At 34.6% G+C, this 19344-nt stretch overlaps 1 protein-coding gene across 1 annotated transcript in view; it reads left to right on the forward strand.

The window, feature by feature from the left end:
• Positions 1–19344, forward strand: part of LOC106469089 (28S ribosomal protein S27, mitochondrial-like) — a 73509-nt gene that overhangs the window by 26483 nt on the left and 27682 nt on the right. Inside the window, exon 5 of the mRNA XM_013929544.2 lies at positions 11440–11633. Coding sequence (XP_013784998.1) covers positions 11440–11633 — 194 coding nt within the window. The remainder of the gene's footprint in view (positions 1–11439; positions 11634–19344) is intronic.

Genomic DNA, 19344 nt, shown 5'->3' on the forward strand with positions numbered 1-19344 from the left:
CAACAGATTACAAAACTTCAATAACCATGATGGTACATAACACAATCAATACAAATAACCTTATAACCAAAAATTTACATAGCACGTGAAAGTGCATCAGCACAAATGTTATCATCTCCTTTGACATGGATTATCTCCAAATCATACTATCCTAGTGGTAAACTGCAGTTTAACAGTCTTACGTTCTTTTTCTTCCTCTTTTGTTTTTCTTTTTGAGTGGATCTCCCTTAGTGGGTAATAATACTAAGACCATGTCACCAGGATGGAACTTGTGCTCTTCAGCCTTGTGGTTATAAACATTTTCATTTTAACTTGGGATGACTTCAAATTTTCTCGAGCCAATTCACAAGCACCTAAGAGTTTGAACCTGAACTTAGAAATTTAATCCAACAAGTGCATTTGTTTTGGATCATCTTCCAACCATTGTTCCTTCAGCAACTTCAAAGGACCATGTACTGAATGGCCAAACACCAACTCAAATGGGCTAAACCCTAACGACTCTTGAATTGACTCGTGAACAGCAAATAATAATAAATTAATTCCTTCATCCCAGTCTTTCTTGTAATTGAAACAGTAATTCCGCATCATATTTTTCAAGGTAGAATGGAATCTCTGAAGAGCACCTTGTGATTCTGGATGGTAGGCACCAGATGTGATCTGTTTAGCTCTGAGCTGATAAACAACTTGTTGAAACAATCCTCACATAAAATTTTATCCCTGATCAGACTGAATTTCTTTGGGCAAGCCAAGTAAAGAAATTGATGAAAGCTTTAGAAATTTTTTGGGCTGAAATGTTTCTCAAAGGGATAGGTTCAGGGAATCAAATGGATGCGCACATGATAGTCAACAAATATTGATTCCCTGATCGAGTTTTTGGTGAAGGCCCAACACAATCCACAATCACACAACTGAAACATTTTTTGAAAGCTGGGATAGGTTTTAAAGGAGCAACAGGAATTTTCTGGTTAGGTTTTCCAACCAACTGACAGGTATGACAAGTTTTACAAAACAGAGAAACATCTTGCCTAATTCTTGGCCAAAAGAAATGTCTCATAATTTTGTCACATGTCTTGTTGACACTTAAATGACCTCCCATGGGGAATTCATGGGTAACTTTCAATATTTCAGAACAATATGCTTTGGGAACAATGATTTGGTAAACAATAGCCCAGTCCTCTGAAGCTGGCACATCTGGTGGTCTCCATTTCCTCATAAGCACACCGTTTTTGAAAAAAATAACTATTTGGAACTTTCTCCAGTTCATCTTTTGGGCGTGCATATTTAAATAGTGAAGAGATCTGCAGATCTTTTTCTTGCTCAGCGATCAGTTTACTTTTAGTAAATGGAAGTTCACCAGGTGAATCAGATCTCTCACATCCATAATTGTCACTCACCGTGGTATTGTCAGCAGGACAATCATCCACAAGATCCTAGTTGGATCCAAAAAAATATCTGAGACAAATCCATAATATCATTCTCTGAATCCATGTCTATCATTTGTTTTTGGCTTAATTTCATAGCCTGAGCTAGAGTCACAGCACACGAGGGAACACATCGGGATTCTCCTCAATGACAATATCATTCTTAGATGAAAAAGTGATCGGCTCACTAACCATTTTGGGTTTGGCAATTACTTTTCCCTCAGCCCAATCGTTTCCCAACAACAATGATATACCCTTAATTGGCAGAGTAGGTCTTATTCCAACCACAATGAGGTCTGATGCCAAATAAATGTTATGAAGAGGAACATTAACAAAGCCACCCTCAATACCCTGAGTAATAAGAGACTCGCCAGTGGTAGAAGTCGAATCTAAAGGCAATATACCTTCTAACAACAATGACTGAGTCGCCCCAGTATCACGTAGAATGCGTATGGGTATGGGATTGCCAGTATCATTTGTCAAAGGCACAGAACCAACAGACACAAAAGGTCTAAATTCCTCTCTGATTACATTAGCCTTTATATCAGTGGCCAAATCAACAACATCGGGTGATATGGTGAAACTACGTCCATATATGGATACAAACACACTGGGTGTTGCCTCCTTTTCATTTTTCTTTTTCAAACACCAACAATCGGACATAACATGACTAGGTTTTTTACAAAAATGGCAGATGGGCCCTGATTGTTTTAAAGAAGTTTTATCCTGACTGTCAGAAGTTTTCGAACTAGAGGAGCTGGATTTTTAGAAGAATCCTCATTTTTAGTGGATTGAACAGATACAGGTTGAGATGGTAGGAATGTTTTTTTAGGAAAAGTGGTTTTATGTTTTAAAGTGTAATCATCTGAAATAGTGGCTGCTTCCTGTAGTGTTTCAACTTTCGTTTCATCCAAGTAAGTTTTGAGGTTGTCATGTGCACAACATTTAAATTCCTTAATTAGACATAATTGTGTTAGTTTGTCAAAACTATTGCTAATATGCGTAGGATTGCACCGCCGATCAAAATAAACCTCTTCTTCCTGGGCAAATTCTATATAAGTTTGATTGTCTTGTTTGAGATAATCTCTAAACTTTTGGTGATAATCCTCTGTTACTAACACGTATGCTTTGAGAATAGCTGCTTTAACCTTATCATAATTCATACAGTCTTCTAGAGAGAGAGTGGCATAAGCTTCTTGTACTTTATCAGTTAAAACACTTTGTAATAATAATAATGACCATTTTTTTGGTGGGCCATTCCATGGTTTGGGCAACCTTCTCACAATTTTGGAAATATTTATCAACTTGAGTTTCATTAAATGGTGGTACTTTAACATATTGATTAAGTTCAAAGTTATCATTTTGCCTTGGTTGATCGGAATTGAGTCTAATTTCCATTTCTTTCAGCCTAATTTATTTTTCAGCTTCAATGTGAGCTTTTTTTTTGGCCTCGAGACATTTATTTTCTTTTTCAGCTTCGATACGAGCTTGTTCAAGCTTGAGTTGTTTCAGTTGTAGTTGGATCTCTAACTTATCTATCACTCAACCCTGATTGGCTAGTGGGTACACTAGAGTATTCCTCTAATGCTTCCTCAGACAACAAATCATCATCGACTAGTATTTCGATAGTATTCTTTTTTCATTCATTTTTTCTCATTGATCTTTTGACTTCTAGTACTAAACTTTTGGCAATTTTGAGCAATTCATTTTTGTTATATATTTTTTTATAGTTGTTCAAGGGAAGGTGATTCAAGAAAATCTTGATAATCAGATATGATCAAATATTGGACTGATAGATATAAATTGAATTATGATTTAAATTTTAATTAGATGGGATTTTGTCTCTGATTCAGATCTTGGACATGAGCCCCCAATTTATTATGTTACATATTACAATTTCGAATGGTCTGAAACCAAGCTAAATGATAATTTAAATTTCATAGTTAAATATATGCTGATATATTTCCAATTTACGATATTTGCCAACAAGATAGATACACACAGTTTTCTTTTTTAATACAAATATGTTTTAATATACAAACAACAATACAATTTAGAATAACAGTTATTACAAACAATGATTTATATACAAAAGTTTCACAAACTTACAAACAATATAAAGTTATCTCTCTACTCTGGAATTTTCTTAATATTTTATCGAGGGTTGACAATGAGCAAGTTAATTTTGAGTTGACGTAGGAATAATTCACTTAACAGGGAGCAAGCTAGCCCTGTAGTTCTCGCTGATCACATGCCGATTATAGGTTGAGTATCCACCGATGACGTTAAGTAATGTTTTCGTAAAAGTACTAATGTCCGATGTGAATCCACTGGAGTTAAATGGTTAAATGGTAATTTCAGATTACGTAACAATAAAAAGCTACACTGGCATTTATGTACACACACATATATTGTTGATTCTTACTCTCGAGAACCTTTTACAACTTTAGAGGATAGGCAGGAGTTTTCGTAATACATATTTAACAGTATACATTATGTACATTTCTAAATATTAATTAAGTTAAACAAACATCGATATTAAAATATATATATGATAATAAATCCGTCACAGCAATCTTGTCTTTATTTTTTTAGCAAAAGCATATCTAAATCTGCTGATAATAAAAAGTTATGAGTATTTGGATGGAAAAGTAAAAGAAAACAGTATATGATGTAATTATAAATGAAATGTTAACCCCAAAACGTTTTGCGGCCATCATGTATACTACAGCATAGGCCTGCAAAGTGTAGGCTACTGAATTTGTTCTGACTATTCTGCATGAGGTACTGAAACAAGTTCAAACAAACATGTCTCCATTTCTTAACTTTTCACCAATTAGTAATGAGTGCTGTTTTAGTGGTCATGAAATTAATATCAAAATATAAAGCTTCCAACAATAGTTGGGTACTATTAATTTATTGATAACTGGTAACAAAACAAAGTAATCTTTAGCGATTCACCCTGGCTGACTGTCATTAAACAATATCTGCACTGTGCAGACAATATTTATACATGACAACGACACTTAGGTTGTACGTATAGACATTATGGCATCTACAGCTGCCTGTCATTATAACACACATTGAGAGATTACAAGACGGCTGAGTGTGCCTGTGCTATCACAAAAGTTAGCACAATTGATGGGTGGAGCTTACCTCAAATATTTCAATGACAAAACTGATAATTCCCCATTAAGATTAGTGTGCGAGTTTCTCACTTAAATTGCAGTGAAGTGAAACAATGACTCTATGGCAATGAGTGCTGCATCCTAATACCTTGAATTATGACAAGCAGCAGCTAGCTGCAGTTGAAACCAGTTATCCTAGTTATACAAAAAATTTAGAAACTTTTGGAAGATCATATTTATATTGATACAATATTTTACAGTATTTACTATTACAAATCACAGGTTTGAAAGTTTCCTATGAGTGATAGACCTCATTTTTCTCATAGAATGTTGATCATGTAATGTAACAAAATGGTGGTAACCATGAACCAACTACATGTGGTGAATCAGCCAATAATCATTTGACAAAGAAAAAATTTTAAATGAACTATTCAAAATTTGCTACATACTTATCTGATTCTTTGTCTTATATATTCTTTATTGTCAGTGGAAGAGGTAAAAGCTAGTATGATATAAGCAAATTTTGAGAGTATAGTGAATGGTTTAATAACTTGATATATAAGGTACTTGGATTTTTGTACACTGTTAAACTTAAAGATCAATGACTTGCTAATCAATGTTCATGGCTTGCCACTATAATTTAATCTGAGTGTCTATCACTATGATTGCTTCAACTTTCATCTTCACTCTGTGTCATGACTTTTTTGCTTGTTTCTGATTTTGCTTACTGTTTTCTCTTTAATAGTTTGTCTGCAGCTCTGTTTTACATTACTTTGGCTTAAACTTTGTGTAACTTTTTTTTAAGAACCGGTAGTAAATTTAGAACCAGGTAACAGTCACAACAGGTAGGTACCTGAGTTTCTGGGAACCTGGTGAAAACACTAGTTTTAACACATAATTGATCATGGATAGAATGATTAGGAAAAGTCTTCACACAGAGAAGAAACATAAATAATATCTCTCTTGATCACACATTACCAAAAAAAATCTGGCCTTTTCAATATGAAACCAATTGGTCATCATGTTTGCCAAAAATTGCTATATTGGTCATTTTGGCCTCAAAAACGGCTTACGAGACCGAGGTGACATAGTCTATATTTTTTCTTGCAAAGAGTTGTATCTTTCCCCCGAGTTTGGAGTTTGTATCTTTACAGATGTGGCAATTGCCAAAAATTGCTATGTTCTTCACTGTGGCCTCAAAACAGCCTCTGAGACTGTGGCCAGATAGTCCATGTTACTTCCTGTACAAAGTTGTATCTGTACCCTTAGTTTGCAGTTTGTATCTGTAAAGATGTGGCAGTTGCCAAAAATTGCTATGTCGGTCACTGTGGCCTCAAAACAGCCTCTGAGGCTTTGGCCAGATAGCCCATGTTATTTCCTGTACAAAGTTGTATCTGTACCCTGAGTTTGGAGTTTGTGGCTTTAAAGAACAAACCCACAGAAAGAAAGAGAGAGAGAGACATTTGTGCTTGTATATATATATATATATATATATCTATCTATCTGAGTCACTGATCAGAAAAGCACACCTGTATCAGCATGTCATTGTTGTTCAAGAAACAGAAAAAAGTACTTAAAAATGGATTTCCAGAAGTGAGCATGGTGTGTATTAAACACAATCCATTTGTTGACATTATTATAATGAGAACTTAAGTAGTTTCAAAAGAAGCTCTTAATATTTTTAGATTTTATCCTAGACAGAAAATCCAAATTTTTTTTCCTTTTTTGAAACTGTACTATTCAAATTACTCTGCTGAATGTTCTACAAAAGAGAACTAAATCATTGTAGGAGAAAAGGAATTACAATAAATAAAATGTTTGGTTTTTGATCATATGGAGTGAATATGATTTCAGGATGGGTAATGGTATTGACCAGTGGTAGGAAACCTAAACTAATTTCTCGGACACATACAACCCTCAAACACCCATGTTATTAACATAATATGGCATGAAATCTATTATGCAAGGTACTTTCACAGGATGTTTTTTGCTCAGATGGACTGCACTTGACATAATCCAATGTATACCAAGGGGCTTCCCCTGGGTGGACCTCACTTGGCTATCTTGATAACATTCCAAGGTACTTCCCCTGAATGTTTTTGCCCAGATGGACTGCACTTGTTGATTTTATCTATCATTGTTATGCTGCATATTATACACACAATATGGCATGAAATCTGTTATGGAAGATGCTTCCTCTGGATTTTTTCTGCCCAGATGGACCACACTTGTTGATTTTACAAACTTACTCAAGGTACTTTCATGTTGTTTTTGTCTTTGGACTGCACTTAACATAAATAAGTTGTATTGCAAGGCACTTCCTGTGGATGTTTTCTGCCCAGGCATACCTCACTTGGCCTATTCATATACATTCCTCTAGCCCAAGCCACGTATTATATTTGTTTCCACCCTGAGTGTCTTATCTTCTTTACTGGGTGAAGAGCATACCTGTTCCAGAAGTAGTGCTATACCTCAAAGGTGTGCCTCGTATTTTAGTTGTGGCACACCTACTTTTTTTCATAGCAGTCGCTCTCCGCTTGATGATTTGTTTTTGTGCTTTCACTGAAAATGTATTTCTGATAGATACTTACCTCCTCCCATCCATCCTCACCACTGTTTTGCTGCTTTTGTTTGGGTTTGTATATGCTGCTAGTATAGAGGGTACAATGGGATTGGTGGAGGGTGGTCACATGATCAGCACATGTTGTTGCAATGACACAAACAAATATAGGGGCGTAAAAGACTTGTGCACTTTTAAAAAGTTTACCAATGCCTAGAGAGTAAATGATGGTCAAGATAGTTATGGGTGAAATCAGGAGGTAAGTAACCTATTGGAAATACATTTTTAGTGTTAGAAAATGTTAACTTCTGTAACATCTGTCCATGAATCTTAGTGCTAAATTCAAAGACTTGGAAAAAGAAGTAATATTTGATCAACTGTTGTATGTCTTATAATAAATTCTTGTTGAGATAAATGCATTTCTAGACTGAGCCAAATTCTTAAACTTGAAAAAAATTAACTATTATAGTTATTCAATAAATACTAATATTTGGTTGTGATTCTATATGAAAACACTATCAAATTCTTTACTTGTTCATTTTCAGTAAAAAATGTATAACAAAAAGTTTTATATTAAGCCAATCTAATAGTTTAAGGAGATCGCTCAAGTATATGGAATTTTTCAAAAAGCATTTATCATGTATCTTTGTAGCCACAGTCTCCTTACATATGGAAATACCAGTAAGTTTGTCTCAAGCACATATATAATATGCACTGCAGTATAATACGGTAAGACGTATTTATCACTGAAAGATTTGATATTTATGACATATCAGTAGGTAGGTAAGAAGAAATTAAAATACTTTATTTTTCTTCTATTTACTAAAAAAATACAACATCAAACACAATCCTTTCATAATGAAAATCTGTTTTTTGCTTGCACAAAAAAAATAACACTAAGAAGCACCAGTCTGACTAAGCTGTCCATGGATTTAGTAGTAGTGTTCATAGTTTTTTTCTTTAACCCTTTCATCGCATCTGTTGACTCGTATTCAAAATTTTATTGAACCACTATTTCATGAATTTATGTCAATACATTTGGTATCAAACTGTAGATTATAATCCAAATCTTAGTATTATACATTACTCAATTTCTTAATTTAAAAGTAAATATTATAAAAACACAGTTAAACATAGATTTTTGTGTGTTACGTGGTATGCTGAATGCAGCACTTGTTCAAATTCGATGTTTGTGATGTCAAAATACTAAGTCTTTAGTTTTGTATGAAACTAATTTTTCAAATTATCGATATTGACAAGCTAGAATTTAAAATAAAAACCTCTTATCTTTTCTATTTGCTAAGATATAACTCATGTAATATATCAAACACAGTGGCACCCCACCCACCTCTTTCCATTTTTGGAAATGCTCCCTTATATACACTTACTTCTATATATGACATGAATAACCAATCAAAAGCTTGGAATGCCCCCCTAGTGGCTTTCTCAGCCATTTTAACATGTTTTGATGCCATCCTTCTCTCTTTCGAACCAAGATTTCAAGGAGGTAAGTTGTCTTTAGTCTGCTCGAAGTTTCATATTTTTTAGACTGAATTACAGCTTAATTACTAAGCTTGATATATTATGATGGAATTCTATGTTATTGATGTTGTAATTTGTGATTTTTTAGTTATTCAAATGTATATATAAAACCCAAAAAAATATTTTGTATCATATCCTCCACGTACAAATTTTTTAAAGCCTTGGCAACCTACGTCAAGCAGCAACCGAGTACAAAGGCTGTAACTAGAAGAGATATTTGTTTGCTTTACTTCTTTGTTTACTGTTCTATATTTTAAGAAAAATAAGTTTAAGAACTTATTTCTAAATAGCAGTAATTTATATGCATATATAATGTATAATAATTGAAATTTGACTGTATTTTACAAAATACTAGTATACTAAAACACAGCCAAAACAGATCAATTTATAAAGACTAAAGGTCAGTTTTATACTATTGGATAGATAACATAAGAGCACGTGTGCAGTGTCATTGTAACTTCTGTATTGTTAGCCAGGCATGGCTGAAAGGTCATTTTAATAAAAGTAATAAATATGTATAATGTTATAAGATTTAAGCTATTTAGTCTAAACATATGTTTTATGTTATAATTTGTTGTCATTCTAGAATGAAAGAGGCATAATCTGTATATATGTTTCCTAATTTTTTATGGTGGTTACGAGATCAGTCAAATCTATCAAACCCATACAGAGATTCGTTACTGAAAATAACAGATAAAATATAAAGTTTTTCTTAAGAAACATTTGATAACTATCTGGACATTATAAAAATTGTGCATGTGAAGTTTGAAAATTTTCTGAAGCATAAAAGTATTTTTAATCTTAAAATGAAAATTACTTTGCATGTTAGATAGGTAACATGTGAAAAGAAAAAAACGCATGAGAAAAACATTGCTTTAAATACCTTAAGACTTGATAAAAAAAATGTAATATTTTGCATATGAAAGCATTGTAATGCCTACTGCCAAATTTCATTAACATTTGCTTACTAATTTAAAATTTATATCATGAAAACTATAACAAGCACAAAATGGTTACAAGGTCAGTCCCAGGAACCGAGCCCATGCTGAAAGAATTAAAAAGATAATCATTATGATTTAGAACTTTTGTTCACCCACCCAATTTTGCTCGTTGTGTAATTATTCATGAACAATGTTATCCCTTTAATGTGTTCAGTATGATATAATTTTATGTCAGAATGGTGGTTATGACTTATAACCTCTATACTATGAAATATGTATATACAAACTATTGTACATTAAGCTAGTTCAGATAATTCACGGATAATGAAATGGAATGATATATTTATTCATACCTACAAACATAAAAAAGGAAGTTTTTATAATTGGGCAACTGGCACCAAGTGGAGTAAGCTGGAACTACTTGCTGTAATTTATTTTAGTACCAGAAATCTACATTTTTCCCTTGTCTAACATTGATTTTGGGAAACATGTAAACCCACAGCAAATATTACCTTATGTTCTGAAATTTTTCTAGTTGATCTGGAAGTTATCTTACTGTCTCCAGTTAAATTTTATTGTATTAGTTACAGATATGCAAGCTGGCCTTTCATTGGTTGTTACCAATATCCTGTACAGATTAACATCCATGAAATATGTTATTCAACTGTGCAAGAAGTTGGAAAAACAACATGACATGTTTTTGGTCATGAGTTAAGATGTTAAAGATATTAAAATTATAAGGAATGGGAGTTAATAGAACAGACTGTAAATGGAAAGACTGGGCAGTTCCTCAGATAATTAGATATTAAAACTGTACTCATTATGGTTAAATGCTTTTGAACACCATATAGAAATGAAGGCTCATTTAGAGGTCTTAAAACTAAGAGCCTCAAAGTAAAGGATTTCTGGTATGCTTAATTGTCTAATATATAATCACATTTGCAAAAATACGTTAAACATTTTCAGCTAGAAAAAAATAGCTCTTGTAATTCAGTACATCCAAATAAACTAGTATAAGTACTTAAAAAACTAATGAGTATAAATCTTTCAATCTTAAAGAAGAAAGAGAATGATATTTGATAATACTAAGTGTATATTTTGAGGGTCTTGTGTGCTTTGCTTCTTGTAACCATTACTGGGGGAGTACCCTCAGACCCCCTTGCAGTTTAATTTTTCTTCCAACCTCAAAATCACCACTTTTCTTGAAAGTAAGGCACTGAGCTAAACTTACAAAATAAGGTTTGTTGTTTTCAGCTATGTAGTTACCTTATTTTGCTGTATGAGAATAATCTATGGAAATCAATTTAGACTTCAGTTTAAAATGTAATTAAGCATTAATATTTTAAAAACTTGAATTAGATCAGGTATGTTAAAGTGACTGTGACAGAAGAGTTAATGTATGCTTACATTCATTAATATTGATGATAATAAGAAATAAAAATGGAAATATGTAAGTGGGCAAAACTGCATTTTATTTACCTCTGTATATGTGTTAGTTAGCTACTCTTTTTCTTGAAGGGTATTTCTGGAGTCTGTTTCACTTTTGATTAGTGGCCTAAAGTAGCCTTTTAGATTTGATTAATCCTCCATTTATTTGTAACAGCAAAGTATATTGAATGTCTTAGTTTGCCACTTATTAAAAACTTGCCCTGGATTATTTGTATTAATACTATACTTTCTGGAAGTTTACATCTCAGTGTCTCATCTTTCATATGGTTGTGAAATAAGTATACTAAAGTTGTTTAATAATCTTTTTATTTTCAGTAACTTAATATATTTAATATTTCTCGACTTGTAAAAAAAATTGTTTTACGGTGGTAAACTTCTTTATTGTTTTTGTTTTATAGGTTTCGTCGAACACCCAATACACTGCATATGTTAGAATCTACACCTTGTGCTGTTATAAGAGCATTTTTACAATTTGGTCACTATGACAGTCTTCTGAAAATATTGAATGATAGAATCAACTATGGGATATTTCCAGACTACTACTGCTACAACATTTTAATGGATGTTTTCTTAAAGAAGCAAAATTATAGAGGTAAGTGATAATGTAAACAGTAACAGAAAAATTAAGTACACACAGGAACTTAATTTACCAAGAAGGTGTATTATAAAGTGTATTAATTTTTATTGTTCCTGCCTAAAAGTATCTTATATGATAATTTAAATCATGAGTTCTGATATGATACTTCCCTTTCTCACAAGATTAGCTTTTAACATTTTGTGCTGCCCTCTCCAATGCTTATCTGCATATTCTCATATCAGAGCATTCTTGTCCTTACCTTCGGTTTGTCCATTGTGGGGTGGTATAACAATTTTGAGGCTTACACTTTAGGCTGACTTTGGTGCCATAAGTTTTCTGTCAGGTGGTGTAAACCTTCGCTCTACATCTTTATGCCCTGGTGTTGCACTTTCAGTTTTACACGGATGACTGGCTTTTTCTTGCTCATTCCATTCGGGAGTTGGCCTGTCACACTTGTCAGCTCCTTCTCAAAGCTGCTTGGATTGGCTGGTTGATGAAATTGGAGAAGTCCTTCCTTCATCCTACCCAGTACCTCATTCATCTGGGTGTTTTCTTCAACAAAAATAACAGTTGGTCCCAACCTTCTTCTCTCTGGTTCTGTTCTATGGATCTGGCCATTTGGAATGCCCCGTGTGCTCCTTCACTTTCTGCTCAAGAGGTTCTATTGCTTCTGGGGATGTGGTCTTCTATGACTCCTCTTATACCCTTTTGGCTGAGCTCACATGTGATCCCTTCAATGGGTTCTCCATAACCAATGGAACCTTGCTCGGGATCACTTGGATACTCTTATAATCCTTCCTTCCTACATTGTGGACAATCTTCCATGGTGGTTGGATAAGGCTCATACATTGGTGGGTGTCCTGCTTTCTTCTCTGCAGCCAGATTTACATCTGTTCATGGATGCATCCCTTCAGGGCTGGGGTGCATGGGTCGATCACCAGGAGGCTTTTGGTCATTTATCTGTCTGGGAACTTTCTCTTCGTATCAACGTCCCCAAACTCCTTGTTGTTCGTTGGACTTTCTTCCCATCTCCAGAATCGTCTGGTCATGATCCATTCTGACAATTCAAAAGTTGTGGCTCATATCAATCACCAAGGTGGCACCTGGTCAAGATCCCTGTATTTTCTAACATTGGATATTCTCTTTTGGGCCCCCGATCATCACATTTGTTTGATGGCATGTCATGTACTTGGTGCTTTCAACCTTGTTGCAGATTGTCTTTCCCGATCTGACCTGGTTTACTTGACGGAGTAATCCCTTTATCTCCTTGTTTTTTGCTGGCTTTGCGATCAGTGAGGTATTTCTCATATCAGTGCATTTACCACCACCCTCAATCATAAGGTACCTTTGTTTTGGTCCCTGATTTCCCATCCTTGGGCTTTGGCTATAGATACTTTCAGCCAGGATTGGTTAAACAAGTTCCTTTATGTTTATCCTCCTATCCAATTACTTCATTGGGAAGTCTCCCTCATCCATACCACTCTGTATAAAGTCCTTCTGATTGCTCCTTACTGGCATGCTCAACCATGGTTTCCTCAGTTACTCCAGCTACAGTTGTTCCCTCCTGTACCCCTTGCTTTATTCCCCAACTTTTTTCGTCAACCCCAGTCACTGATTCTGCATCCTGCACTTCATGTCTTCCATCTTCACGCCTGGTTCTTGTCCAGTCTCTGGCTGAGAAATCTGGTTTCTCATGCTGGGTGGCATCTCATTTAACTTATTCATTTGTCCTTCATCCATGGCTGCATATCAGCAGAAGTAGTATGTTTTTTGTACATGGGCCCTGGCTCAGGGTATATCAGCTTCTCATCTTACAGTTGCTGGTACCTCTGAGTTTCCTAGGTGACTTTTTGAGAGGGGGTGTTTGGTCTCCTTGATATCGGGCAGCCCTATCTATACCTTCCGTTTTATCCCTTACCACAGGGTTTTTTCTTTCCCCTGTTCTCACCATTTTGATCTGTTCTTTCTGGATCTGTCAGCTGCCTAGGCATCCAGGACTTCCAGATTGGACATTAACATGGTACTCCATTACATTACTTTACCTTCATTTGAACCCATTGCCTCATGCTCTTTGTTTCACCTATCCTTAAGTCGTATTTCCTTCTCCTCTTGGCCTGCGAGAGACGTTGGTCGGATCTATTTGCTATCAACATTACTCGCACACTGTACCACCAAAACTATCTTCTCCTTTATTTGGATAATTCCTTCCTTCCGAAGGATTTGACGGCTCACGAGGGTAATTCCTCCTTTTTGCCCATTTCCCTTTATTTCTGCTCCCTACTCTCATCCTGATCTGGATAGACTTCTATGCCCAGTGCATGCCATTTGTTGTTATATTGCCTACATGGCTTCCTTCAGGAGTTCCTGTTTCAGTCTCTTTATCGCATGGAAACTTTCTTCCTCTCAGGATCTTTCTCCTTTACCCTTACCAATTAGGTTCGTCATTTAATATAGTTGGCTTATTCCTCCTTGTTCCATTCCCAACATACTTTGTTCCTTCTTATCTCCCATCAAATCTGACACCTCACATTTTCTCTTGCTTCTCATATTCGTTGATCTTTGGAGGAGATTCTGCAGTCGGGCACATGGATGTTCATCTCCCATAACTTAAATCAGGTCGCAGTTCCTGCTTTCTCAAGGTATTGCCTACCACCTGTGGCTACACTTCAGACTTTGGTGGGGCTATGACACTAGCTAAGTGTCATATAATGCTTTCTTTTCTTTCAGGAGCCCTTGCTTTGAATTTTGTCTCTTGGATCCCGCTCTGTGGCGAATGTTGTTCTTTACATACACAAACAAATCTGCACTGTATGCCGTGTTGATTCGAGTGCTCTTTCCATTGCTCAGCATGCTCACCTTCGAGATGGGGCATTTCACAATATCACTCTATGGTCAATGACCTTGTAATATTTGCTTCATAAATAGGCCTGTTCCGAACCATACCATCCATGGACGGCATGAGTAAAGCAGAAGGGGATAGCTGCTTATTCCTGCCATGCCTCAATTGAATAAATTGGTAGGGTCTGCTTTTCCAAATAGGGTTTCGTGATCACCCATTGCATTGTCCTAGGTGTACCCCTTCCTCTGGACTCCCCAATGCACTCCCCCCCTTTCTTCCAGTGAAGTATGGGAGTCCTTATCAATTATCATTTGCCAGTTCCAAGCCACTGGGGTGGTTGACCATGGAGGCATCCTGCTGGATGGTTTCTACACAGATGGCTATAACCATTCAGTTCAGAGTATGGCAGTGGTATTCTGCCAATGTAGAAGGCATAAAATCCTCTGGATTGAGTGACACATATCATGGAGTGAGATGTCTAAATGCAGTTCACCCCCTCAATTTGGTGCTCTCATCCTACCCTTGTGCGGATGTAGGTACCCTGCAGGCTGGTTTTGGATATCGAGTGAACCAATCAACTTAAGTCCTCACACAGGTTTGGGGTTGTCCATCATCTTCCCTCATTTTTTCCTTCTGTGTAGTGGGTCATGGAGAGTATATGTGGGATGTTTCTGTTTCTGTCCTGGTACTCCCTCGTTCTCTCTTGTGATGGGGATGTTATTGACCTTTGGATGTTTTGGACCAGTCTCACGGTTGTGGGAGTTGATTGCATGTGATGGACTTCCGTTGGCTACTGGATGACACATTCCCAGATGCCTGGCTCAATACTAATCCTGTGTCATGCACTGGAGTCGGTGTTTTCCTCACATTCACGATTTTGGGGTTTGAGGTGAAGCTGGTACGATCCTCATCCTATGCTCCTGCAGATGTTGGTACCCAGCAAGGAGGTTTTGGATGTAGTTGACTTACCGAGTATGGTCCACCATGCTGTAGCCGTTCTACATCGTGGAACACATTCTCCATTACTCATTTCTGTGGGATTGAGTTAAAATGCTTATTTGGTCGGGATAACTTTCCTGACTTATATTCTCCCACGTAGATGTGCTCCCTTCTTTTTCTGCCATGTTTGTTCCTAGTTGTTCATGGTGAGGAGATACCTGGTTCAGAAGTGGTGCTGTGTCCCTTGTCAGATCATTTGATCTGTTTCTCTCATCTACAGAATTATCCTTCAGTCACTTTTGGGGATATATCTATTCTTCCCTTGCACCAATCCCTCCTCCTTTTCAGTGTGGGATTTTAGCAAATCTTGTAAGCAGAGGGAAGTATGATATAGGAATTTGTAATTTTCCTATACTGAAAATGTATTTCCGATAGGTGCTTCCCTCTTCTCACACTTCCCACCCTCCTCCCCACAATCTTCTGGTGCTTATGTCTACTGCTAAAACGTAGAAGTGATGGTTCAGTAGTGGTGCTTAGAGGTAGTCACATGCATCACGTGATAGTAGTGCTCTCCTATATCTTGAAAGATGACGCATAATGATTTGCACGAGAGACATGTTGGAATCTTTGATTCCAATAGGATGGTGCAGAAGGCTTGTGGCATGCATTATAAAAAAGATTGTATATAGAGGGCAGCACAAAACAGGAAAGGGGAATCTTGTGAGTGGAGGGAGCACTTATCAGAAATACATTTTCAGTATAGGAAAATTATAACTTAACATTTTTTTTTATTTGTACATGTGTATAAAGATATTACTAAAGTAAGCATTATTCATTGTAAAAGAGATCAAACTGCCATTGAAAGTGGAGCAGGGAATAAAAACCTTTGAGGAGAAGGTTGAAAAAAAAATTACATTAATATTAAAGAATCTGTGCATAAGAACACCTAATATGAGAGCAATTTAAACTTGCTCTCACATTGGAATTACAGCAGAATTTATAGATTTGTTTTTATATATTAATTTTTTAAAAATTAAAGATATAACTCATTTAAATGTGAAATATTAAAGCTACGCTATATTTTAGGATGTATGATGAGAGGAAGAACATAAGTATTCATTATCAAAAGTTCTGCAAAATTCTCCTTTGTTACTCAAAGACTTTTTAGGAATGGTACATTTCATTATTGAAAAAAAAGAGGCTAATAATTTTTACTAAAGCGCATTATATGTACATGTTGTCACATATGTATTTTTTCTGTAAAATAATGTTTTAATTGACAGAACATTACTTATCTATTTTTTTATAATGCTGTTATTATGGGATAATATACAATATTGAACATGTCTTTCTTGTAGAGCCTCCAGATCCAATATTGTAGTGATTGTACTTGGTTCATCGAGCACTTTAATATCGGTGACATTTGACATTGTGTTTCTATATTGTAATTACACTTGGTTATCAAAATGTTTGAGATTGCCAAGTTAATAAGTGCTTATTTCTGAATTACACACCCTTAATAGGGACTTAGTGAGATAAAAAGTATTACCACTCTATGTTGTATTCATAGATGCAGCAATAAAAAATTAAACATTAACATATAAAAACAAACTGAAAATAGTATCTTAACAAAGTAAATTATTTAAAATAATAGCCTGTCGTCATATAATATTGTACAGAAAGAAGATAAATAGTGTTATTTTACAATACAGAGAATTTTGTGCACGGGATGCTGTAAATGGGGGAAAATTTCAATCTTTAGTAAAGTGCAATGTTATGTAGCTAGTGATTACCTGGTGTGAGTATAAAACATTCTTAGGAAAATTAGAATTCCTGAAAATGTTATAGTTTTATTTTGTTGTAGTTTTATTTTAAGCTGTAATTTACCATATTTGGTTTGTATTCTGGACAGATTAGTTGACCAGTTTTATATTTTAGCTTTATTTGTGCTTAATATTACTGTTACAGAAGAACAAGTTTTGTGAAAATTGAAGGATAAAACAATAAATTTACTGTCTTGTTGAGATGCATATTGTCACTCTATTTTGCTTATTAATAGTATTGATGTTTCATTAGTAATAGTATTTTTTTCTGAAGTAATGTATGTTGTTTGAATAAAGTAAATTCAAGACTTGGATCCTTTGTTTGTAGCTAAGCTTTTTAGACTGGTATCATTACCATTTGTATTCTTTCAATGTTATATCTATGTATATGTGTATATCATGTTTTGAAGTTCAAAACATGGTTAAAAAAGACTTTCACTTAAGTAAATAGCTTATTATAAATAATTTAAGCTTGATGAATAGTAATGTATTAGTTTTTATCAACCCACCAGATGATTATTGAAGTGCACATTTTTATAATAAAGAAAATTTGATATTATTGTGGAGAATACCAGTAACTTTCAAAGTTTTTTGAAAACCTGTTCTACATTATTCTAACATAAAAACAATATAAGATGAAGTAGGGATTAACCTGTGGATCTCAAACTAGCACTGCAACAATTTTATTTAATACATAATAACCAACCCAAAATAAGTTGGTAGAACAGTGAAAAGGTAATGTAAGGTTTGATTAGTCATATCTGTGACACAGTTATTTCTATTAATCCTGAAACTTTTTATTGTCTGGAGGGAATAGTTGCCTATTTCATTCAAGTATATTTAGAAATGAAACTTAGATGTTGAATGCTTTGATTTTGGGTTTTGCTGCAGATTAATCCATTAAACCATATTCAAAAATATACTTAATTTTTGATTAACCTACATTAAGCCTACAAACTTTTCCCATGTTGTAATAAAATGTTACAATTTGTGAAACCCATATAATGCCTGTGAAGGTTTTTAAAGTATCACGACTGGAATTTTGTATCCAAGGTTTCCAGTTTAACCTTTTTTTTCAAACTTGTGTTATTTAATTATTGGGAAGTTTTGTGTCTAATTACTTTTTGTAAATGTATGCAAAACTGCAATTTTTGCAACAAAGTTAAAATGTTAATTAAAAATATTACTCGTGTATATTGATGTTTCCAAGACAGTTAATATTTGATTTCTTATTCAACTTTTTATATATGTCCTGTGTAGTTTAGTTATGCAATCAAAATTAGGCACGTATATTAAATCCCATTGAGGTGGGTAGCTAGGGGTCAGAGGGCATGTTATTGCATTTGTAGACTTGTATTCAAAATTTTATTGCACTACTGTTTTATGAATGTATGTCAAACTTGGTATCAAATTGTAGATTTGAATTCAAATTTTATTACTAAACATTAGTTTATTTCTTAATTTGAAAGTAAAATAAAGAAAAATTGCTAAATATCAATTTTTGTGTGTGTCACACTGGTACGTTATCTTCTGGGTTTGGTCACATTACATTTTATGATACCCACAATACAATGTCTATAGTTTCACATGAATTATAAACTCAAATTTCTGATATTGGCAAGCTATAATATAGAATAAGAACCTCTTACCTTTTCTATTTGTTTTCATAATATTTATTGTATCCACTATATTGGCTCCGCCCACCACTTCATCATTTGAGAGCCTTGTTTATATACACCTGATTCTATACCTATAAGTTTATAACCAGTTGAAAGCTCAACATTTCCTCCATGTTAGTCTTTCTAAGTTATTTATGAGAGAAAAGCTCTTATATTGTTGGAGAGTTTGAAGTTTTATGATCAATGCTATTTTCTGAACAGAAATTAGATTTTTTTAGACCCAAGTACAGTATAGTTAGGAAGCCTGGTAAATTACAATAGATTTTTTGTGGTATAGGTATAGTCATTTATAATTTTTTGGTATTCAAACATGCATATATAAAGTCTGCAAAAATTATTTTTTCCTAACTAACTACCTAATAAGTTGTTAAGTAAACGTTTTGGGAACCGTAAAAGGGTACGTTTAACCGAAGTTAGGAAACGGGGTTTTAAGGACCTAAAACGGT

This window comes from Limulus polyphemus, unplaced genomic scaffold (assembly GCF_000517525.1).
Source record: "Limulus polyphemus unplaced genomic scaffold, Limulus_polyphemus-2.1.2 Scaffold3295, whole genome shotgun sequence".
NCBI lineage: Eukaryota > Metazoa > Arthropoda > Merostomata > Xiphosura > Limulidae > Limulus > Limulus polyphemus.